Genomic DNA, 25,451 nt, shown 5'->3' with positions numbered 1-25,451 from the left:
AGGTTAAGTGACTTGAATTAAGATCTTCCTGACTCCAGACCCAGCTCTCTATTACACTACCAACTGCCTTTAATGATTCTTACTGAAACAAGTTTCATTTTTGGCTCACATTTATCTTTTTAAAAAATTCACCTCATTTGTGATTGTGCTTCTTTGAAATCATCCTAAAAAGGATGTCTCTAGTATGTTTGTTTCTTTTTTTTTCTCGGAGGGAGAGGGGGAAGACACACACACACACACACACACACACACAGACATGGAGGTACTGGTGATAACTCTAGAAAATGATGGAGGAAACTTCTAGATCTTGATTGGCTAGAAAATTGAGCAGAATCTGATAAGATATGATATAGGGATATATAGAAAGTCCAATACTTGAGTTTCAGGAAACTGACTTCCCCAAATACAAAATGAGGGACCCAAGACATTTCATCGCCTCCTAATTACCCTTCATTATCTCTAACCCAACGTTGAAGAATGGATAGGTATTGAGGAGTTGCTCTTGGGGTGCACTGGGCTCCCTAGGGTACTGTTCCACAAAGTCAATGCCTTCTAGCCATTTTGTCCTTCTGCCATCTCTACCAGGAGCTATAGTGGGGGACTAGATTTTCTGCTCAGGTGGGTAAATACTTTATAGGCTTTAAACTTCTTTAGGAAGAGGGAAAGACGCTGTTCCATGACCCTTTCTTCTCCTCCTCTTCATTCACTAAGCTCTTTCTTCCTTCAGAAGTCTCCAAGAAAAGACTGGATCACCAGGTGTTGGGTATGGTTTCTAGAGGAATCCTGTTCAGATTAAGCTTGGACAAGATTTCAACCACAGGACACAGGGTGAGCCTCTGAGGTCTCTTCCAACTCAGATTTTTCCATTGTCAACTCTATGCTTCATCTTTGTTCCTGAAACACATTCAGAAATTCTGAGTATTGTACTTTGGGAAAAATCCCTGATCAGGTACATAGTGACCTCTTAAAGACTCATACATTAATACAGTCAGTGTGATTTAGAAGTGCACAAAACAGCACTCTGAGATCTCAAGGGAATGATCACTACTGACAAGGATGACAAGGAAATACTTTGGGGCATGGTCAACCCAATAGACCGAGGCCAGTGTTCAGTTCAAGCACTTTCTACTTATATGAACATGAGTAAATCGCTTAGCTCCACTGCATCTCCGTGCTCAGTTTCCTCATCAGTAAAGTCAGAGAGCAGGACTAGATGATGGCTCTGTAGTCATCTCCCCAGAGAAAGGAATTGTTAAAAGAAGCACTTCCTACTGGATAGTCAGTTCTGACTCAGGAACTCTCCAACTCATGACGTAGCTTCTGAGACTGGTGATGTCCATCTGTTAGGATCAGGGAAAGAAATACAAAGTGGAAGAAGCAGTCAGTGACCTGAGGTCTCCTCTTGGACTTGCCTGGGCAGCTGCTTGTAGCTAGCCCTTACCACATGTTTGCCGTGTGGTTCCCGTGGCCTCTGTGGGAGGCGGGAAAAGACAGGAGAGAAATCTCTCCTTTGCTGCAAGTGCAAGGAAGGACTGGCTTGGATGTGTCCCCAAAAGAATGTCCTTTCGTGTAAAAAGAGTAAATCAGCAAAGCTAATTTCTAGATTCTCAGCTCTAAGTCCTGTGGTGAAAGAGTTGAGATTTTAAGGATGGTAGTAAATGCCATAAGTGAGGCTGAAGGAGAGCATTTGAGCCACAAGTCACAGACTGAGCAAAGAAATCGATGCAAGAACACATTAGGCATGTTTACAGGGATAAAAAATAGTCCCATTTGGCCAAAGTATAGAATGGGTGGAGAGTAGAGTAACGTGAGGTGAGGCTAGAAAGATAGGGTGACATCAGATTGCAGAAGACCTTGAATTTCAAGCAAAAGAGTTAAAGCTCTAGACAGTAGGGAGCCTCTGAATATTTTTAGCTCATTAGTTACATGACCATATCAATGCACAAGGAAGCCTGGGCTGCTCTAAAGGATACCTTGAAAGGAGAGGGAACTGAAGGAGGATGACTGAATGTTTGGTTTGTCATGCGTTTGTGGTTGAATATAGAATGTTGCATTTGAGTTTTCCATGATTTATTCAGACTGCAATTTCAATGGTATTTCTTCAGGCCCTGACCTCTGAAGAGGTCCTTTGAAGTACCATATTTCACTTGCTACTGTACCAGCACAGCTGTGGAAACTTGCTCCTTAGTCCATTTTATCTCATCAGCCTTCTTGGTTCATGTCCACAACCACTTGAGATGGGCTTCCTACAATTCCACTGATTGTCATTGACATGTGCCACGTGAAATAATAAATACATTTGTGCCAGACAGTTATGGGTTCCTTTTTTCCTTGTCAACTTAAATATTGCTTGCTCCTTTAACACGAGAGATCTTTTCATTTACAGTCTGAGCCTTGAATTCTGCTGAAGCTAAAAGCTACTTGGAGCCAATGACCTCTGCTTTATTTGGCGCTTGAATCTGAAGGAACATTTGCAATTAAGGAGCCATATAGAAATGAACTAGTTTGAGGTATGAGGAAAACAGGGACTTGCACAGATTCTGTCCAAAGAATGAACTCTCCACGCTCAAGTCTGGAAATGAGGAGATACCAAAATCTGCCTGGTAATAGAGCATTTGCAGTGTACTGTGCAAGCAGACTGGCTTCTTTTCTCTGCCTTGCCTTCCAGCCTGACTTGCTGATCTTGGGGTCTGCCCCAACCTGAGAGTGTTGCAGGAAATAGCCCCACTTTCAGAACCTCATGCCTAAAAGTGACAATGGAAAGGGAAATGAGGAACCAGTTAAATGGGAGAAATATCAGGAGAACTAAGGTTTCAGGGCTAGATCTCTCTTAGCTCAGTAAGAAGAGCAGTGCTATCACCTAGTCCCTGGGGAGGGTATCTATACTACATGGGTTTCTTGATTCTGTATTTCACAGACCTCTTTTTGTCTCATTTCTCCAGGTTATGTAATCTGATTGCTTGACTTGCCTTTAATGTCAAACAATTGCTTTTTCTGATTGTTTTCTGTCTTTTTCTTAGAATCCAGAAATCCTTTAGTTTCTCGTCAGTTCCCTCAAAATTTCTTCCACCTTTAAAAAAATCTTCAACGACTCATTATTTGTGGGATTGAAATCCTGAAGGGCACTGCTGGTACTCAGTTCCTCTGTTTTCTGGCCCTGCAAATGGTTCTGGTCTATCGACAGGGATAATAACGCCTGAATTCACCTTGCCATTTCCTTTTGATGAATACCTTGATTGAGCCAGAACACTTTGCTCTCAGCAGCAGACAATGACACAGTTAGAAGGAATTGTGTTGTCATTCTCAGAAATTATCAATGCAGGGAAGAAGACTTCATTTCCTGGGCCTTGAGAAAAGGGAAGATTGAGAAAGTACTCTGTAGGTCTCACCAGCAATCTCAAAGCAAACAAAGATTATGGCCACAGAGGCTAGCCAGCAAAGCTCTTGATGGGGTTGGGAACGGATGACTGATAAGAAGATAGGAGAAAAAATGGGCTTTGACTTCAGTCATCACTTTAATCCCTTCAGTAATTTCACATTAAAAAAACACAGCTCCTATGAACAATTTCTTCTAGAGTGTGGTCTTTCAGATGCCTTGGTGTTGTGCAGTTGGTATTTAAAATATGTCCATCTGCATTTAAACGAATTGCTCCAAGACAATCAGATTATGCAGTAGTTACTTTGGTGAGAATAGCACCTCAGAGGAATGGAAACTTCATTTTGAGTCTAATATTAGACCTTGCTTTGGAAAATTCCTTTTAAATGATCACAAGCTGGGAATAGCAAAAGAATGTAACTTTCGACAGACAGCATTCACCAAGAATTTTTAACTGCTTATGGTGGGTCCCTGGGAAAGCAGATGTGAAAAACTTTACTGGACTGAATAGGCTTGACCTGATAGAGTGTTTATATTGGTCCCTGATAAGTTTCCCTCCCTCGTCTAATTTGCTCAAATATTTTCATTCTTTGAACATGAATGGGTCTGAGATGGAAATTGTTTGGATGCCGGTTTGTCTAACAATGTGAACTTCTGTGCTTGTTGACATGATTGCCTAGAAAGGGGGTGAAGTCAAGGAAACTGAGCTCTTAAAGTAATCTCAGGTCCCTTTGGAAGCCACTCGGAGGTTATAGAGTTAAGAAGAGTGTGGGGAGAAGAGAAATACTACCTCTAGACCTAAAGCCTATCTCTAGGGGACCGTTAGTGCTGGGAGCCTGAATAGACCTGGCCTTCCAGTCTCAGCTCAGCTAGAGGTCACAGAGTGGACTCATTGAACCTCTAGTTTTGATAAACTTTTATTACTCATGGCCAATGGGACTTCCTCACCTAAGGGATTCCTGCTCTCCTATGGGCTTCGATTCATCCTAGAGAGATCCTAAGCCCAAAGAAGGGAAGGTGAAGACGCCTTTTCTTGTTTCTCCCTGGTTCGTTATACCATTTCAGATAAAGTCTTTTTTTTTTAACCATTATTTTCTATCTTGGAGTCAGTACTAAGTATCAGTGCCTAGACAGAAGAATAGTAAAGGTTAGTCAGATTTTAAGATTAAGTGACTTGCCCTGGGTCACATAACTAGGAAGTGTCTGAAGGCAGATTTGAACTTAGGACCTCCCTCCCTCATTCCCGTTTCTAGGCTGCCTAACTGGCCCCTGTGTCTGCATTTGTAATCTTCTCAAAAAGTACTCATCAGGGGGCAGCTCAGTGGATTGAGAGCCAGGCCTAGAGATGGGAGGTCCTAGGTTCAAATATGGCCTTAGACACTTCCCAGCTGTGTGACCCTGGGCAAGTCACTTGACCCCCATTGCCTAGCCCTTACCGATCTTCTGCCTTGGAGCCAATACACAGTATTGATTCCAAGACAGAAGGCAAAGGTTATAAAATAAATAAACAAACAAACAAATAAATAAAAAATAAAGTACTCATCATTCAAAGTGGCAGATGTCAGTTATGGGGAAGTTATTTCATTCACCCCAGAAGAAATGCTTAAAACACAAAAGACTCCTAAATGTGCATTTATAAATACTTCCAACATGAAACAATAGTCCATTCCCTTTATTGTACTCTAAGGAGAAGTCAAGAAAGCCTCCCAAGAAGCTTGTGGTACTGCTAAATAATATTTCTTCTTTACGCACCCAAATGTCCTGTCTGATCAACTCAGAACTGTGATGCTCAGGTCAGGCAGCACTCACTTGGGCTCTCTCTGAGAGGGCTGAAATGCAGGCGTCATCTCTTCGACAACCAGCTCTGACTTTGGGTTCACAAAGTAGCTGCCCCCATCCCAGAGGATAACTGCTTGGTGAGTTGTACTCAGAGAAAGAAACACAAAACAGAAGGCAGCCACGGAATTGAGGCCTCATTCATCACCCTTGCCACGTGTTCACCGAAGAGAGAAATCCCCTCAGTCCTTCTTTGCTGTAAATGCAAGGGAGAGCTGGCACGGTTGTGTCCCACAAGAGCACTGTTTACCAAAGATAAGAAGAGCTTTTTAACAGTTTTTATAGCCTACTCATGGGGTAGCCTCTTTGATAGCCCTTTTCCCAACCAGTCAAGGGGACACTGGAGGGCTGAATAGGAATTGATGAGTTTCATTTGTCGTTTAGCAAGGAAGGGACAGAGCACAGGACTATGTTCGATGGGATGACCCCTGCTAAACTTTCTTTCTTTAATTATTTTTAAATACTCTTACCTCTTGTTTTAGGATCCGTGTCTAGTCTAAGACAGAAGAATGCTAAGGGCTAGGCAGTGATTTGCCCTATGTCACACATCTAGGAAGTATCTGAGGTCAGATTTGAACCCAGGATCTCCTGACTCCAGACTTAGCATTCTATTGCTACACTTTATTTTAAAAAGAAATAATCTGGTCATTGGGTTATATAATTGAGCTTGTTTCCTTAGATACTTATTTGGTTAGAGACACAAATGGCAAGCAGTTTTTGATAGATATGTGCTCTAATCATGGTGGAACAATGACAGATCTAAATGTAAACTGAAAGGATTAATGGCCTTCCACTTAGCAACAAAAATATATCATTTAATGTATATAATAATGTAATCATTTAAAATAAAATAAAAATCAGTTCAGAACTAAACTCCACCTTTATGTACTGAGTATCAATAAAGAAGTGGTGGCATGTTGTGTTGAGTAGCACACAACAGTAGAAATAGAATTTCTATTTGTCATGGGTTCAGAGACATATAAGAACAGGTTTCAAGCTGAGAGGGACTGTAGAAACTATCTTTAGCACACCCCCAACCAGCCTTTACAGAGAGCACCTGAGGTGGAAGGAGGCTGATTTGTCCATGGCCATATAACCTGTCTGAGACAGGATTTGAACTGAGGTCTTAACACCAAATCCAACCCTCTGACCATTACACTTAGTCCTGACTCTTAGAAGAACTTACTGAGCAGCTCCTGAGATTTAAACCCTTTGCCAGTTATTGAGACGGTGATGATGAAGAAGGGGTGTAGGATGAGTGAGTAACTTCCCTTTAGGGAGTTTACAGTTAAAGATGAGCACATAAGTTGTAGGTATATAAAGTTAGGGTACAAGCTAGGCAAAGAGACAATAAATATAGAAGGTGAAAGAAGAATGAGAGCACTTCTAGATGGAATAGTCATGTAAGGCTTCCTGGAGGAGGTGGGTGAGGAAAAGTAGGATGGAGAGAAGTATCAAAGTAGTGTAATAAAATGATGAGCTGCTACTAGGGGACACCTGAGGCTGCCTAGTTACAATGGGGATAGATGAGAGATGCTACTTGAGAGATAGATATTGCTAAAGGGGTGCTCTGGAGCTGCCTATTGATCACTAATGGCTAATAAGTCCAGATATTTTCTGCCACCCTTCCTCCCTCACTCCCTCCCTTTTCCACCCACTCCCTCCCAGTTTCTTCTGAAGCCTGTGGCTTCCTCCCTCCCCCCTGAGTGGACTATAAGATTTATGAGGAAAAACTCCTTCCTTTCCTTTCTTAGGTAAGGAGGTTTATTGGGAAACAGGAGGAGGATTGAGGTAAAAGGGATAGGGGTGACCCTAATCTCTAAGGAGAATTTAGGAGGGTATGAGAATTGTCAGTGTAGTCACAATAATGACTCAGAGACAGCCAGAGAGATGGAGGACAAATATTTTTCTTCTTTCTTCCTTCTTCAGTCATATAATCTCTGCTTGAGTAACTCAAGTCCAGACTCTGTCAAAAAGCCAGTCTCTTAGTCAGGAACCCAGAGAAGAGATTTCTCCTTTCTTGGTCAGTCACCCCCAGAGAGAGAATCAGATGCTCTCCCCTGGCCAGCTTCAACTGCCTCCCCCTGAGAACATTCCGTTTGGAATCTTCACCTTGATTTTGCAGGTCCCCAGCCTTGTTTCTTGCATGCTTGGCTTGTCATGCAAATCCTCTCTTTCTTCATGCCTCTTCCACAGTAGGCACCGGCAAGGAGGAGTGTCATGATGAAAGAAGGAAGATGAATATGGCAGCCTCTGCAGAGTAGCCTGGAGAAAATGAGACTGCAGACAGGAGATTAGTTAAGAAACTCTTATAGCAGTCCAAGTGTGAGGTTGTCAGAATCCAAACAAAGGTCATGCCAGTGGGAGTGAAAGGGGGGACACGTGCTAGAGATATTCCCATGAGAAGGAATGGACAATTCCTGAAGGCCAGGATCCATTGGAAAGGAAAGAATTGTGACGCACTAGTTGAACTGATGAACAAGGGACCACAGTTTGGGCAGGTTTTAGAAAACTCGGCATGCTCAGCCCTTTTGACTTGCTTTATATCTACTGGAAGGTGCTCGCAGTAGCTCAAAAGAAACACGAGATGTGGAAATTGAGAGACATCTCCATCCCCTACAGAGTTCCTACAGAGTGCCTGACCCTCGTAGAGCTTTCCGAGCCTGCGGTGGTCTCATCGGTCACAGCTGGACACACTGTACATGGACCTCAATGTAATGATGCCATTTTGGTCCTGTTCAAGCATGAAGGACAACAGCCAACCACCCAATCTACCTATATCCATTGTCCAATGCAGATGCTTATATGAGTAATTCATGGTTGATTTTATTTTGCCTTGGAATACAATTGGTAGGTACTCCTGAAGTTCTTTTTAGGTTTGGAAACTTTAAACTACTCTATTTTTCCCTGAAGGTAAATCTCACCTGGCCATAGTGCAACGGGTAAACAATGAGGGAGAAGGGGATCCTTTCTATGAAGTGCTGGGAATTGTCACTTTGGAAGATGTGATTGAAGAAATCATCAAGTCGGAGATCCTAGATGAAACGGATTTGTACAGTGAGTAGAATGACCTTTGCTTTCTTCAACACTGACTATAAATCCTCCCCCATCTTTCCAGGTTGCTGACTGTCTTGTTTTGTTATTATAGCCTCGGTATGCTGTTGCTTAAATTAATCCGATACCATCTATTTTGTGTGCTAGTCTTGACATTATTGGGAAATCTGATGGGGCTCTCGTGGTCCTAAGAGAGGCAAAGCCTGGGATGTGCTTAGGGTCAGGCTCCCTATGCTGGCCGCCCAAGACTCACCATTTTCCTGACGTGACCGAGTGTAAGCCCTCATTGGTCTTACTAGGATGGTGGGCTTTAATAGTCAAGATGATCGTCATGGGTACAACTGATCCTTGCCTAGCTACATCTTTGTTGAATGTCCCTGGTTTGGTGGGTTGGTTTATTTGTTTAAAAAATGGGAACTATTTCTAAATAAATAGGCTCTGTGATGTAAAATCTCTCAGCAGTGGAGAGTTGAGCTAGTGAATGAAGTCAGTAAACTGCTTAATTAAAACTCTGCTTGGAGCCCTTACTAGAATCTAGATTTTCTTTTGCTTGGAACTCTAGGGCAGAAATAAAAGATTGTAATGCTATACCAACTAAGTCTACTACGGATTTATAATTCACATTATCTCATCCTCAGTTTACTGAGAAAAGAATTTCTTCCTAGTCTACGTCTCAAAATCTCTTTATCAGCTCCTTTACCATTATCAGTCAATATCTCAAGAAGCTTCTTTTAAGTGCCTACTGTGTGCCATCCCCTCTGCTTGACATTGGAGACAAATACAATAAATTAAATAATCCCACAGGAGCCTACATTCTAACTGAGGAAACAATTAGGACACAGGTCAGTACAGCGTGCCTAGACTATACGTATAAAGAGGATAAATGGAAAGGAATGTACGAGGGGCTCAGGAAAAGTTTCACTTCAAAGATGATACTTGAGCAATTATGAGCTCCTCTTTTAGTCCAAGGGAAGGATTGTGTGAGGAGGAAATGAGGGAGAGCATCCCAGGCAGGAAGGATGGCCACTGCAGAGGCACAGAAATAGGAGACAGTGACATAGAGTTGGTGAGGAACAGTTTGTCTGGACTGGAGGTGGGAGGAGGTGGGCAGTAAGGAATGTATGATAAGGCTGGAAAGACAGGTTGGGCCAAGATTACGTAGGGCTAAAGAAGCTAAAGAAAGGAGCATCTATTTGATCTAGACAGTAGGCAATCAGGAGAGTTCGGTGAGCAGGACAGTGGCCTGTTCAGTCTTCTCCCCAAGACCTCTTCTCCATGCGCCCTGATCTCATCTCTGCCTCTCTTCTGATCGTCACCCTCCCTTTCCTTATCTAGTGGCTCCTTCCTTACTGCCTATGACCGTACTCATCTCCCCATCCTTAAAAAAGATTCACTTGACCCTAACAGCATTTCTAGCTGTCATCTTCAGTCCCTTCTCCTTTTCATAGCTAAGCTCTAAGGAAAAGTGGACTGCGTTCCTTGTTTCCTTTTCTTTTTTTTATTCACTTGTCAGCTATTTGCAGTCTCATTTTTTGGCCTTATCCTTCAACTAAAACTGCTCTCTTAAAGGTTATTACCAATCTCTGAGCTGCCAAACAGGATAGCCTTTTCTCCATAGTCACCTTCTTTGGCTTTTCTGCATTTGGCTGCTGACCATCCTTCCTCCTGCTCGGTTTTTGCTTCTTGCATTCCTCCCTGTGTGGCCATCGCTGCCCTGCCCCTGGTTCAGTGGCTCTCCCCCTTCCTTTCACCCTTCACCTTCTCCTTCAGTGATCTCCAATCCTCCTCAGGTCAGGCTGAGATGATTTTCAGGTCGGCACATCCAGCCCCCGTTTCTCTTTGGAGCTCCGGTCTCCTATCACCAGCTGTTCATGGGACAGCTCCGACTCGGCATGGGCAGACTAGAGTTCGTTATCTTCCGCTCCTCCCCAACGCTGATCTTCGGGACGTCCGGGTGTTTTGCCCAGAGCACCATCATCATCTTGCTCTGCAGCCTCAGCATCACCGTCAGCACTTTCCAGTGGCTGGTCAGGCCTCCTCGACTCCATCTTGCCGGCCCTTCTTCCTCTGTCCTCTCTCCATTCAGACAGTTACCGCCCGAGCCCATGTCATCATCGCCTCTCACTCGGACTATGGCTATAACCTCTTAATTGATTTTCTGCCTCCATGCTCTCTCCTCTAATCTAGATTCTACAATCTGCTGGATTAATATATATATATATATATATATATATATATATATATATATATATATATATATATATATATGTATGTGGCCATACTACTATTTTTTTTCTTTTAAAACCCTTACTTCTGTCTTAGAATCAATGCTATGTTGGTTCCAAGGCAGAAGATCGGTAAGGGCCAAGCAGGGGGTTAAATGACTTGCCCAGGGCCACACAGCTAGGAAATGGCTGAGGCCAAATTTGAACTCAGGACCGCCTGTCTCTAGTCCTGGCTCTCAATCCGCTGAGCCCCACTGATGTCACCCCCCCCCCCCCCAGTCATACAAGTATTAAGGATTTGAAACTTAATTTAAACTCAGTCCTTCCTGATTCCAGCCCCAGGTGCCTAAGGCACAGATATGACCATGTTAGTCACTGTTCAAAAAAGCACAAATGGGTGGGACAGCTAAGTGGCTCCCTGAATAGGGAGCCAGGCCTGGAAATGGGAGGTCCTGAGTTCAAATCTGTCCCTCTGACACTTCCCAGCTGTGTGACCTGGGCAAGTCACTTAACCCCCATTGCCTAACCCTTACCCCTCTTCTGCCTTGGAAGGGGTACTTAGTGTTGATTCTAAAATAGAAGGTGAAGCCCCAGGGCTCCCCATTGCCTCTAGGGTAAACCACAGGCTTGGCCCCTGAAGCCCTGGGCCTTGCATATAGCTTCACTCTCCTTTTGTGCCATCTGTGTTACAGGCTCGTTGACCTACTTGCTATTTCCTCTACACGTCTTTGTCCTCCTCATCTCTGACGGGCACCCAAGACGAGCCTCTTTTCATCCGGGCCTCTTTGAATTCCTGGCTGGCTTGCTGCTTTCTCTTTAATCCGCCCCCTGCCTTCCTCTTATCTTCCATACCAGGGCCCAGTTCCCAGGCAGAAGAGTGGAGGGTCTAGGCACTCAGGGAGAGGCGACTTGCCCAGGCTCACTCAGCCAGGAAGTAGTGGAGTTCACATTTGAGCCCAGGATGTCCCGTCTCCAGGCCTGGCTCCCTATTCATTGAGCCACCTAGCTGTTCCCAGATGCCTAACTTTCTTAAAGGCTCAGTTCAAAGGTCATCCCATAACCTGGGGCCTTCCTGCTGCCCCTTAATTATTGGAGCCCTCCTTCTCCTTCCTGGTATCACTGTGTATTTGCTTGCTTGCAGTCTGGATTTTCTTCACCCGGACACTTTTTTCCCCTTTGGGGCATGTGAAGGCTTGGGGGCAGGTTCTCTAACCCTGGTGCCTCCCCCAGGACCTGGCACACAGAAGGTGCTTAATGAAGACACACGGCACAGTCTACTGGCCCTGCGGGTTCGCCCTTCAGAAGCCGGGCCCTGGACGCTGGTTCTGGCGCTGGGCTTGATGCTTGGGCCAGGCTTATTTCAGGGACACAAGAAGCCAGGTACCTGGACCTGACAGCCCTATTCTCATGGAGATTTAACTGATGGCAATTCCCCAGCCTTGTTACTTCTATCCAGATTTTTGCTTCTGTGTTTAACGGCCATCATTGCGTCCCAAGCCGGAGAGATCCCTGTGGCAGGAAATCCATCTTTTTGGTTACTTGTGACACCCACAGAGGGGGCAGACTGGACTTGCCCGTGATCCAGGGCAAAGCCTGCTTTGTGTAGGGCTCAGCCTGAATGGAAACTGCTGCTTCAGTGCCGACCACGTCCTCTAGGCTAAGGATTCTTATTAGAACAAGCGTCATTTCTGGCTCACATTTATCTTTTTTTAAAAATTCATTTTTCATGATTGTATGTCTTTGAAATCATCATCCTAAAAGGGACATCCCCGGTGCGTTTTGCTTTTGGAGGTGGCAAGAAATGCATCTCCCCTTGGGGATAGCGTTCTCTGGGATAATGGAGGAAACCTCTAGATCCTGACTGGCCAGAGATTGAGCAGAACCCGATAAGATGAGATTGAATAGAGATAAACAGAAAGTCGGACATTGCTTTCAGGAAACTGACTTCCCAAATACGAAATGAGGGAGACGCGGTTAATGCAGCGATTTGTCTAAAAAGATCTGGGGGTTTCTGACCTGCGAGATCACTATGGGCACCGAGACGAAGAAAGCGAATGTGATATCGGGCTGCTTTAAGAGGTAAATGGAGGCTTGACGTCCATAAAAGCTTTTTAAGAATTAGAACTGCCCTGAAATGGAATGGGCTGCCCCAGAAGGGGTTAGTTTTCCCATCAGTGGTGGTCATTGGGAAAGGTTAGATGACCACTTGTCAAGTATATGGTCGAGGGAGGGGATTCTTTGTAGGCACTGGTTGGGCTAGACGGAGGCCCCTTCCAATTCTGACATTATCCAATTCACTGATTCTGCTCTTTGTTGACTTTGATATTTCTAACCTTGCCTCAGAAATGACTTTCACATTAAGCAAACATATATATGTGTATTGATCCTGCGGACAATGTCCTTGATATCAAAGAACATGAGCTACACTTCTCTTTATATTTTACTTCTAAGAATCAAATGTCGGTGTGTCTTGCTATGTACATTGGTCAGACTTGCTCTACTGAAAGGGTTGCCTGATCTTTTCTCCATGTTAGAAGTAATAGAATTGGTAAATTTAACCAGACTTACAGGAGTAAACTTGTTTCCTTTATTAGTGGTTATTGGTGCCCTATATTTGAGGGGTACCCATTAAATAATTTACTTCCTCTTTTGAGATGTTAACAAAAGACAATTCATTGATTTCCTAGTTGCTCTCAGGCTAATTCCTGGCATTATGTAGCTAAAAAAGTACACACTTCTCCAATGTAGATCCAAATAATTTGATATTATCTTTGATCGTAATATTCTACTGGTGGTATTATATGGCAGCAAGTTTGTAGTTTTTGTGATTATTTCAGAGAAGGTCCCAGGGCTCGGTGTGAGCTGGCTGCAACATAGAAGCAATAAGAAACTTAAGCAAAGAACGGTTGTGCAAGATGTCATCCAGGAATCAAGAGGAGAAAATAGTTTTGTCTTATGATGAGGGCGAGGGATGATAGTGGACAGCAATAATATGCCACTGGTAGGCTCAGGAAGAAAGCAAAGATGATCTTTGTTGATCTTCTGTTAATATTTCAAAGGAAGAAGTCAATGATTTGACGTGTAAGAGCGATCTCTTAATTACAGGCCAACATTAACCATTCATAAAGGAAACAGTTTCCATTTCCCAAATCTATTACTTTTTCCCAGGTTTACATGGATTCCCCTATGACAAACTTATGAGAGGACATGGACAAGAGCGGTACAAGGTGGGCAGTGATGAATGTTTATCATCTGCATCATTGGTGGGAATTTCCAAATGGATGTGATCATAGATTCATTTGATAAAATTAGAGTAGAGTTTTAACTGATTGCCAAATTCCTGGGCCTTTAAAACTAGGACTTTAGATGTGTCTAAAAAAATTACCTTAATTTAATTTTTTTTCCTTCTAGATGGATAAAGGAGAGGCAGTATAGTATGGTGGATAAAAGTTTTGTGTCACTTAATCTCTCTTAGCCTCATTAACTTTCTAAATTGCAGAAGAGATGCTGATTAACATTGGTGGAGAGTGTTTTCATGATGAGAGTTTCCTACACTAATGAAATCACAGGTTTAGATTGGGTAAAATGAAATGCCCCCTTATCTGTCCAAAGGATTTTTGATCTAGCAAGATAGGTCAAGAAGGAGAATATTTTAAACATTACAGTTCTTTTTGTCTCCAAGAGAAGCCAGTATTTATTTAGACTAAAGAAAAGATTGACAGCACAGTGACCCAAGTTCCACCTGAGTGATCTGGAAGAAAATCTAGTAGTTCAAGATTCCAGCCGTGCTTTTTTTTCTTTTTTGCCCTATTTTTTGGTTTAAGATAGGTAATTCATGATTTTAAAAAATGGTGAAACCTCCTCTTTTTAGTATTTCCTGAGGGTAGGATTATTGCTGAAATGATTGTATACAGAGTATTCACAAGATCCATAATGTTAAGAATACTATTATGGAAGAATTCACTTTGCAGTAACAGATAAATAACGGTGATGATAAGTTAGCAACGAAGATAGACCTGTGGTGATGTGAGAAGCATCATAAGTGATGGGAGATGGATAAGGATTTGGAATTCTTGTTCTCTAATACTTTTTTTTATTCCTATTTTGTAAAGACAATTATATGAGTATTTTCAAAACTACATTGTGTCTTACAAAAGACTCATTGTAAGGCTCTGCTGGACCATCAAGGTGACTCAGGTTCTTGGAGACTATGTCAACTGAGCCTAGATTCTGGCAGGTTCCACTGACTGGAAGGATTCAAGGCTGTGATTGGTAACAGACTGAGAACTTGTCAGCTCAGTTCAGAAAGGCTCATCACCAGACACACATACATACATATAGATAGATAGATAATAGTAGATAATAATAATAGCTAACATATGTACCAGGCACTTTACAATTAATTATTATCTCATCCGATCCTCACAATAACCCTGGGAGGGAGGTGTTATTATTAACCTCACTTTATAAAGGGGGTAAACTGAGGCAAAGAGAGGTTAAGTGACTTGCCACACAGCTAGTAAGTATCTAAGGCAGAATTTGAATTCAGGTCTCTGACTTGAGGTCCAGTGCTCTATCCTACTGTGCCATCTAGCTGCCTTCTATAGTGCCCTTACATAGTGTGCCTGCCCTCCATTAAATTTCCATAATTCATGTTTTCCTTCACAACTTTTGCAGTAATACTTGTTACAGGCTGTTTTTGAGCAGAGTATGCCAGGTAGAATATAAATTTAATAATCTGCCACCAGGGTTCCATTTTTACCATGTGAGATACATTCAATTAGTCTCTAAGTCCCCAAGTTCCTCTCCTCCACCAGGCTCGTTTGTCTTACATTAAAGTGCATCTCTTTGAAACCTGATAGTGGTACTCTAGTATCTTTCCTCTCTTCTTTCTCATTGCTTCTTCCTGCTGCGGGTGCACCTACCTGTGCATGACTGCAGGCAGAAATATTTTGTTAGCGTTATGGGGTCAAAGAATGACTGAGTAAGGATGGGCAGGATTGTTGAAATTTTGAAGGAAAGTGAAAACACTTAGAGACATTTTTAACCTATCTATGTAACTAGTGCAGGTACATATATTTACTTGTGTGGTGTATGTGGACCTGTTACCTAGGGATTCCCAGACCAGGTTTTTTTATATTTTACTTTCTTTGTTTCATTATATCTCCCCACTCTCCCTTCTGAGTTTACTCTAACGTTTTGTTCTCACAACTCCTTTACACTTTAAAAATAATTGAGGACCTCATGAACCGCTTTTGTTTATGTGGGTTATATCTATCAATATTTATCATATTGGAAATTAAAACATTTTAGTATTATAATGAAAATAGTTATAAACTTGAGACCACAGAAAAGGTTCTCAGGGACTCCAAAGGGACTCTAGACCACATTTTGGGAATGGCTGCTCTGGGGAAATCTCCAGATATAGCTTATGTCTAAATCTCCACAGATTTGGATAAAAGGGTTCCCCAGATTCTATACAAGCAATCAAGGTAAAAAATGCATTTGTTAGATGCAGAACAGCTATTATTTCACTCCACAGAAAATGTAGAAAATTCAAAGGACTCATAAGAGGCCCTAGATGTTTAAACATACTTTCTGGATTCATAATAGCCAAATCAATAGATTTCTCTTCCTTCTTCCACTGACCACCAGGGTGCTAACAATCTTCATACTAAATAACATCCTATAGTTTAGGATGCTACATCCCTTCCCTTAGAAGGGAAATGAAATGCGATTGCCAGAGAAACAGCCCGTCAATATTTTGGTAAATTCTTCTTTCCCACAGAGCCCTACAAAGTACCACTAGTGCCTCCACCTTATCCTGACTTACAGTGCTATCTAGTGGTTTGGATTTCCCCAGAAAGGAAATATTTCTTAAATATAGCTAGATAGCCAGACAAGCAAAACCCCAATATTTTGAAGAGTCCAGATTCACCCTCACAAAGACCCATATAGACATTCAGCCTTATGGTAACCCTCTGAGGACTTGGACTCTCCTAGAAGGGATAAACACTTGCGGTTTCTAGAGAAGCGATTCCTACCTTACCCTTCTTCCCTATATAATTTTTTTGCTTTTAAAGTATCTTTAGAAGAAAGATAGAATAGCCAAAAGAAAGATAAAAAGGATTTTGTCCTCTTCCTTTTATAAGCTAATACAAAGGGAGAGCTCATTCTAAAAAGAGTCTAGACTTTCATGAACCCAAGCCAGCCCTCTTGGGAGAAACCTCCATCAGCGAAACTTGTCCTTCTGGAAGGGAGGAGATGGGAAGTAAGCAGCTCATTTCCTCTATAGGGAGAAGTCATCAAAATTCCTCAACAGAAGCCTATAAACTTTTAGAGATAATCAAGGAATTCCCTTGATCAGCCTCCCTACAAAAATAAAATGCAAAGTCCATATCTTATTGATCTTTTATTCCTCAAGATGCCTACCACAAAGCCTTCTATATAAATTATCAGTAAAATTCTATAGAATGATTAATACTTTTCAAGAGTTTGGAGACACTTCCTTGGGAAGATGGTCATATGAAACACAGGCTAACTTAACTAAAATGAGAATGTGTCTAAAACATAGTTGTTATTTTAAAAATACTGTTGTTATATTCACTTCATGATCTCTCCCCTAATTGCCAAAATAAAGCTCAGAATGGAGGTAGTTCTCCTGGGTAACAAGCATAGCATGTGTTTTCCCTCCAAGGCAAGTGGCTTTGACTTAATGGGAAGTTCTAGCCTAGAAGTCCATAGGGCTTTGCATCAGCCATTTCTGTAAGATTAAGATGTTCTATCCTATATAGTCAGCAAACTTTTATATGCCATTACTTGTAGTTTGCAATTAAAAAATTAAAAATACAGTGTCATTATATTGAAAAAAAATTTAATGTCTTTTTAAAAAGGTACTTTATTTATGGAAAATAAGCTTATATTTGAGTTCTTTATGTTTTAACATTAAAATAAGTGTCATTTATACTATTATTTTTAGAGTATTATAAGAACTTGTAAGGTTGCAAAAAAGAAGCTTAATTAAAAACAAAATAAATTATAACTTCAAGGAGGCAATAACAAATACATAGTTAGAGAAAGGCACTTGAGGAAAGATACCATCATTAAATGAAATAAATAATAAATTATTTTCTAGGTAACATGAGAATGGTATCATATTTGTGTAGTGGATAAAGTGCTAAAATTGGAGTCCAGAAGATCTCAGTTCAAATCCTAATTCACTTAATCATGTTTCTGGACATTCCATGCTGAGAGCTAAGATGGCAGAGTAAAGGACACTTTACTTGCCCAACCTTCCCCTGTCCCACACCTCAAAACAAAGGAAAGCAAGAGGAATACATCTTACTGGGATAAGAAAAAAAGACTAGCCAAGGGAGCACATCATCTGTGGGAAATGACAGAAGGTTGACCAACCCAGAATGCTACTGTGCAGCCAAAGGGGAACTGGTTCAGCCTAAGCCTCTCAGCATGAGTAGGAAAGGCAGAGAGGGCACAAAACCAATGCACTTTCATGTGGCTTAAGGCAATGAAGCCACAGAGTGCTGGAGGCAACAAGGCAGCAGAACAAGGGACCAACCCAAACCACTTGGCAGGGGTAGTGAAGCAACAGAGTGAGACCCAGCCCAACCCATGAGACAATAATAGGGAAACTGGCAGCATGGCAGGCAGAATCTAGTTAGACTGAACAGCTAAAAGCCCCCTCCCCCATAAGCCAGCAGAACTACCCCCTTAATAGACATGCTGTGGGAAACGAAGGCCTATTGCAAGTACCATAAAAGAGTACTTTGCAAGCTTAGAACAGTGCTTCCTCAAACTCAGGAACAGAGAAGAACCTCAAGAGGTAAATAAGGTAACAAAAAAGAAAATAATTAGAAAAATGAGCAAAATACAAAGAAAAAACTTGATCTTAGAAAGTTACTTTAAGGACAGGGAAGATCAAAATGAAAACTCAGAAAAGGACAACAGTGGCAAAAAGGAAACATGGGAAACGTCAAAAGAAAGTGTAAAAGGATGTCAGGCCCCCAAATCCCTAGAAGAACTTAAAAAGAAGATTAAAATTTATTCAAATAATAAGAGATTTAACATAAATCTCAACAACTGGGAAAAAGAATCACTGAAGAAATCAACTCCCTAAAAACTAGACTAGACCAAAAGGAAATAGAGGCACAAAATATACTGGAGAAAACACCTACTTAAAGAGAAGAATTGGCTAAATAAAAAAGGAAAAACAAAAACTCAAGGAAGAAAATAACCCTTTAAAAATTAGAATTGGGCAAATAGAAACTAATAAATTCATAACACATCAGGAAACAATATAGCAAAATCAAAGAAAAAATAGAAGAAAATATGAAAAACTTTCCTGGAAAAACAACCAAGTGGGAAAATAGATACAAAAGAGATCATCTAAAAAACATTGGAATACTTGACAGCCACAAAAAAAAAAAGGCCTAGATACCATATTACAAGTATTATAAGGAATTTCATAATTTCACTCTGTCTTGTTAGGAGCAGAAGTTTTAGGTCAGAGGGAGGTTTTTAATTTGTATGCTGTTTCCTTAAGAAACAGCAACAGACAGCTCTCACCCTCTGTCTCTTTAAGAGGCTGTAGGAGAAAGATTGGATCTTTGTCTCTTTAAGAGAAAACTATAAAAGAGAGAAGGAGTCAGTTAGGGGACTCCATTTTGTCTGGCTTTGGAGGAAGCAAGAGTTTGGGGTTTGCTGTTTGGGTTGCTCTCTTTGGAGATTGGGCAGTTAACTATTTAGAGTTGAAACTTAGATACAAATCTGAGAACAATGAGGGAGAGGAACACTGTCTGTGTCCCTACGACAGACAATTTCATCGCTGAGGGAGAAGTCCTCTGAGGGTAGCTGGAGAACTGTCTGTGTCTGTGTGTGATGCAGTTTTCAACTGACAGTTAAGATAGATAGTGAATTTAATATTTTGTTAGACAGAGTAGTTTTTAGTTAGGCCTGCTTTAGTCAGGCAAGTAGATTCTTAGATATAGGAGTTTTAGAGATCTTAATATAGGATTAAGGTTTTTAGACATAGTATAAGGATTAAGAGATTTGCTATCCTATTTCCTACCTGTTGTTTCCTATCTCTACCTCTCCTCATATAATAAACAGTGCCAGTGGTGTACCAAACTGCTTCTAGCCTTTTATCCACCACAACAACACAAGAAATTATCAGGGAAAACTGCCTTGATATCCCCAATAAAAGGGAAAAATAGAAATTGAAAGAATCCACACACCATTCCTGAAAGAGACACCAAAATAAAATACCCCTGAACTATTATAACTAAATTCCAAAACTCCCAGACCAAGGAAAAAAGCAAACTGAAGAAAACAATTCAAATATCATAGCACTATCAGGATAATGCAGGATCTAGCAACTTCTACATAAAAGGACTGGAAGGCATCATGGCATGTGATATTCCGAAAGGCAAAGGATCTAGGAATAAAACTGAGAATTATATACCCAGAAAAACTGAGCATAATGTTCCAAAGGTTGATAATTAACAAAATAGCAGATTTCTAAACTTTCCTGACCAAAAAACCAGAGTTGAAAAGAAAATTTAATGAGCAAATTCAATACTCAAGAGAAGCATAAAAAGGTAAGGGTTTCAATAAAGTTGAATTGAGAATATTCATAGCTGGGAAAGTAATAATTAAGATACCTAAGATGTCTATGATACATGAGATACTTAAGGTACTTAACATACTCAAGATATCTAAAGTACTTAAGAAACTTAAGAACTTTATCACTACTAGGGCAATGAGAAGGAATATTCATAGAAACAAGGAAAGGAGTAAGTTGAATAAGAAGGGCTACTATAAAAAAACTATTATGCCTCAGCTAAAGTAAAAAAAAAACAAAAGCAGGGGTAGCAATCATTATCTCAGACAAAACAAAAGTAAAAACTGATCTAGTCAAAAGAGATAAGAAAGGAAATTATATCTTGATAAAAGACACCATAGACAATGCAACAGTATCAATACTAAACTTATTTGCACCAAATGGCATAGTATCCAGATTCCTAAAGGAGAAGTTACATGAGTTACAAGAGGAAATAGATAATAAAACATCATTAATGGGATACCTTAACCTTCCCCTTGCAGAAGTGGATAAATTTAGTAAACAAAACAAAACAAAATAAAACAAGAAAGGAGATAAATAGAACTTTATAAAAGTTTGATATGATAGCCCTCTGGAGAAAACCTAATGGGAATAGAAAGGAATATACCTTTTTCTCAGCAGTACATTGGCACCTTCACAAAAATTAACCATATAATAGTACATAAAAACCTCACAACAAAATGTAAAAAAGCAGAAATATTAAATGCATCATTTCTCAGACAATAATACAATAAAAATTACATTCAACAAAAGGCAGCAAAAAATTAAGAATTAAGACTAAAAATTATTTGGAAACTAAATAATCCTATGTTAAAAAATGAATTGGCCAAAAACGATTCATAGAAACAATCAACAATTTCAGTAAGGAAAATGATAATGAGGAGAAAGCACATCAAAATTTATGAGATACAGTTGAGGGGGAAATGTGTATCTCTAAGTGCTTACATCAATAAAATAGAGAAAGGGCAGATCAGTGAATTGGGGATGCAACTAAAAAACTAAAAAAAAATACAAGTGTAAAACCCCTGTTCAAAGACCAAATTGGAAATCATGAAAATCAAGGGAGAGATTAATAAAATTTTTTCTTATTTTTCTTATTTCTTTTCTTTTATTTTTTGATCAGAATATTTGATTTTTTTAAGTAAGAAAGCCATGGAACTAATAAATAAGACAGAGCTCATTTTATGAAAAAAAAAACAAACCATTGCTTAACTTGATTTAAAAAAAGAAAGAAAAGAACCAAATCAGCAGTATCAAAAATGAAAAAAAGTGAAATCACAACCAATGAAGAAAAACTTAAAGCAATTATTGGAAGTTATTTTGCCCAACTATATGCCAATAATTCTGACAATGTAAGTGAAATAGATGAATTTTACAAAAATATAAAATATACTCAGATTAACAAAAGAGGAAATAGAATAAACACCTCATCATAGAAAAAGAAATTGAATAAGCCATCAAAGAATTCTCTGATAAAAGGCCCTAGAATCAGATGACTTTACAAGTTAATTCTAAAGAATAATTAACTCTAATGCTACTTTAGCTATTTGGCTGCACTTTGTGGTGGCAAAAAAATTGGAAAATGAGGGGATGCCCTCTGATTGGGGAGTGGCTGAACAAATTGTGGTATATGTTGGTGATGGAATACTATTGTGCTCAAAGGAATAATGAACTGGAGGAATTCCATGTGAATTGGAATTACCTCTAAGAACTGATGCAGAGTGAAAGGAGTAGAACCAGGAGAACATTGTACACAGAGACTGATACACTGTGGCACAAATGAATGTAATGGACTTCTCTACTAGCGAGCAAGGCAATGATCCAGGGCAATTCAGAGGGACTTATGAGAAAGAACACTATCCACATTCAGAGGAAAAACTATGGGAGTAGAAACAGAGAAGAAAAACAACTGCTTGATCACATGGGTTGATGAGGATATGATTGGGGATGTAGACTGTAAATGATCACCCTGGTGCAAATATCAATAATATGGAAATAGGTTTTGATCAAGGACACATGTAAAACCCAGTGGAATTGCCCATCAGCTACAGGAGGGGTTGGAGGGAAGGGAGGAAAAGAATATGATTCTTGTAACCATGAGAAAATATTCTAAATTAACTAAATAAAAATTTTTAAAAAATACTACTTTAGCTATTTGGAAAAATAGGGAAAGAAATAATCCTTCCAATTACTTTTATGACATAAATATGGTACTCATATCTAAACCAGGAAGAACTAAAACAGAGAAAGAAAAATAGACCAATCTTCCTATTGGACTTTGTTGTAAACATTTTAAATAAAATATTAGCAGGGAGATTATATATTAGGAAAACTATCAACATAATTAACCATATCAGTAATAAAACCAACAGAAACTATATGATTATCTCAATAGATGCAACAACAAAAAAGAAGCTTTGGTAAAATACAACACTACTTATAAAAAAACAGCAGAAAACATTGGAATAGAAGGAACATTCCTTAAATTGATAAATGGCATTTGTCTAAAATCATCAGTAAGCACATCTTCAATGGGGATAAACTAGAACCTCTCCCAATAAGATTAGTGATGAAGCAGGGATGCTCATTATCACCACTACTATTTAATATTGTACTAGAAATGCTAACCATAGCAATAAGAACAGAAAAAGAACTTTAATTAGAATAGGCAATGAGGAAACAAAGTTATCTCTCTTTGAAGATGATATGATGACATACCTAAAGAGCCCCAGAAAATCAACCAAAAAATTAATAGAAATAATTAACAACTTTAACAAAGTTGCAAGACATAAAATAAACCCACATAAACATCATCATTTCTACTTGCCACCAACAAAGCCCAACAGTAAGAGATAGAAAAGGAAAATCCATTCAGAATAACTATAGACAATGTAAAATACCTGAGGGTATACTTACCAAAGCAAAACAAAATTACAAGACATTTTTCATACAAATAAAATCAGACCTAAACAATTGGAAAAACATTAATTGCTCATGGATAGGCTGAGCTAGTATAATAAAAATGACAATCTTATATAAATTAGTCTATTCATGCCACACTAATCAATCTACCCAAAAAGTATTTCATGGAGCCAGAAAAAAATAATTTAAAAATTCCTCTGGAAGAACCAAAAGATCAAGAATAACAAGGGAATTAATGAAAGAAAAATATTAATGAAGGAGGCCTAGCAGTACCAGATCTCAAACTGTACTATAAAGTAGTAATTATCAAAACAATCTGTTACTGACTAAGAAATAGAGAAGTAGATCAGTGGGATAAGTTAGGTATCAACACAATGACAACCTAGTGTTAGATAAACCCAAAGACTTAAACTTTGAGGATAAGAACTCACTCTTTGACAAAAACTACTGTGAAGAAAACAGTATGACAAAAACTAGGTATAAACCAACAATTCACACCATATACTTGATTTAAAAATAAAGGGTGACACCATAAACAAATTAGAGAACACAGAAAAATTTACCTATAAGACCCATAAATAAAGGAAAAATTTTTGACCAAATAAGACATAGATGAATATTGTGAAAAATAATGGATAATTTTGATTACATTAAATTAAAATTTTTCTGAAAAAATAAAACCAATGCAACTAAAATTAGAAGAGAAACAATAAATGGGGGAGGGGTTTGTAGCAAGTGTCACTGACAAAGGAAGGTCTAATCTCTCAAATATATAGAAAACCGAGTCAAATTTATAAAAATACAAACATTCCCTAGTTATTAAATGGTCAAAGGATATGAATACACAGTTCTTAGAGGAAGAAATTAAAACTCTCTATAATCATATGAAAAAATGCTCCAAATTACTATTGATTAAAGAAATACCAATTCAAGCAACTCTGAAATACCACCTCATATCTATCAGATTGACTAATATGGCCAAAAAGGAAAATGATAAATGTTGGAGGGAATGTTGGAAAATTGGGATACTAATACACTTTTGGTGAAACTGTGAACTGATATAACCATTCCAAAGAGCAATATGGAACCATGCCCAAAGGACCTTGAAATTACATGTGCCCTTTGACCCAGAAATACTACTACTGGATTTGCATACCAAAGAGATCAGAGATAAGATAAAAGGACTTACCTCTACAAAAATATTTTTAGTGGCTCTTTCTGTAGTGGCAAAGAATTGGAAACTGAGGGGGTGTCCATCAATTGGGTAATGTCTGAACAAGTTGGTGGTATATGGCTGTAATAGAATACTATTATACCATAAGAAATGAAGAATAGAATGAGTTCAGAAAATACCTGGAAAGATTTATATGAATTATTGAAAAGTGAAGAGAGCAGAATCAGGAGAACAGCATGAACAGTAACATATATTGTATGATGATCAGCTGTAGAGGTCTAAACTGTTGTTAGCAATGCAAGATTCCAAGATAACCCCAAAAGATTCATGATGAAAAAGAAGGAGTTGTTGGAGTCTGATTGTAGTTCAAACCATGCCATCTTCTACTTTATTTCCTTCATGAGTTTTTTCTTATTGTATGTGTGATGTATATCTGGTATGAGCAATATGGAAATATATATACATAAATGTATTTAAAGAAAACACTGGTGTAATCTATTCAACTATTTGCTACCTCAGGGAATAGAGGAAGGAGAATCTGAATTGTAAAATGTTAGAAAACAATTGTTCAAAATTGTTTTTACATTATTAATTGAAAGAAAAATATAAAAAGGGAAAAATAGCTTTTTGAATATGGGCAACTCACTTAACTTCTCTCAGCTTCACTTTTTTTATCTGTAAAATTGAGATAATAATAATTACCACATTATTATGAAGATCAAATGAGAGCATTTGTAAAGTGTTTTGTAAACTTTAAAGTACTATATAAATGTTAGCTTCTATTACTGTTGTTATTATTATATTAATTTGTAATAATACTGGGTGGCCCCCTGGAAGGAATTAAAGTACTGAGGAATCTCATTCAGGACTAACAGCTACCACATTAAAGCAATAGAGAACTTAGAATATGATTTTCCAGAGGGCAAAAGATCTGGTTTTATAATGACAAATAACTTACCCTAACAAAACTGAATATAATCTTAGAGGAATGCCTAGCATTCTTCATGAAAAGACCAGAAGAGAATATTTGACTGACACAAGAGATAGGAGAAACATAAAAGGGTAAACATGAGTGAGTAATTATAAGGGACTAAACAAGAATAAACTATATATCTTTATGGAGAGATAATACATGTATCTTCTCAAAATTCTATTATTGTCAGGGATTATAGAGGGAACCTAATTAGAGATTCTTAGAGTAATTCTGATAATCTTATAAGAAGAATG

General features: G+C 39.2%; 1 protein-coding gene across 5 annotated transcripts in view; it reads left to right on the top strand.

Moving 5' to 3' along the window:
• The window catches only part of CNNM2 (cyclin and CBS domain divalent metal cation transport mediator 2), a 182,733-nt gene that overhangs the window by 113,245 nt on the left and 44,037 nt on the right, over positions 1-25,451 (top strand). For 4 of the 5 annotated variants that reach the window (XR_460417.3, XM_001369115.4, XM_001369087.4 and 1 more), the window contains exon 2: positions 8,126-8,269. The exons of the other annotated variant lie outside the window; for it this stretch is intronic. Coding sequence is in view for 3 of the 4 variants with exons in the window: in XM_001369115.4 (XP_001369152.1) it covers positions 8,126-8,269 (144 nt within the window). In the remaining variant the exon portion in view is untranslated. The remainder of the gene's footprint in view (positions 1-8,125; positions 8,270-25,451) is intronic. 5 annotated transcript variants of the gene reach the window in all.

The sequence above is a fragment of the Monodelphis domestica genome, chromosome 1 (genome assembly GCF_027887165.1).
Source record: "Monodelphis domestica isolate mMonDom1 chromosome 1, mMonDom1.pri, whole genome shotgun sequence".
NCBI lineage: Eukaryota > Metazoa > Chordata > Mammalia > Didelphimorphia > Didelphidae > Monodelphis > Monodelphis domestica.
The sequence above is the reverse complement of the archived record's forward strand: the minus strand, read 5'-3'. Positions and strand labels throughout refer to the sequence as shown.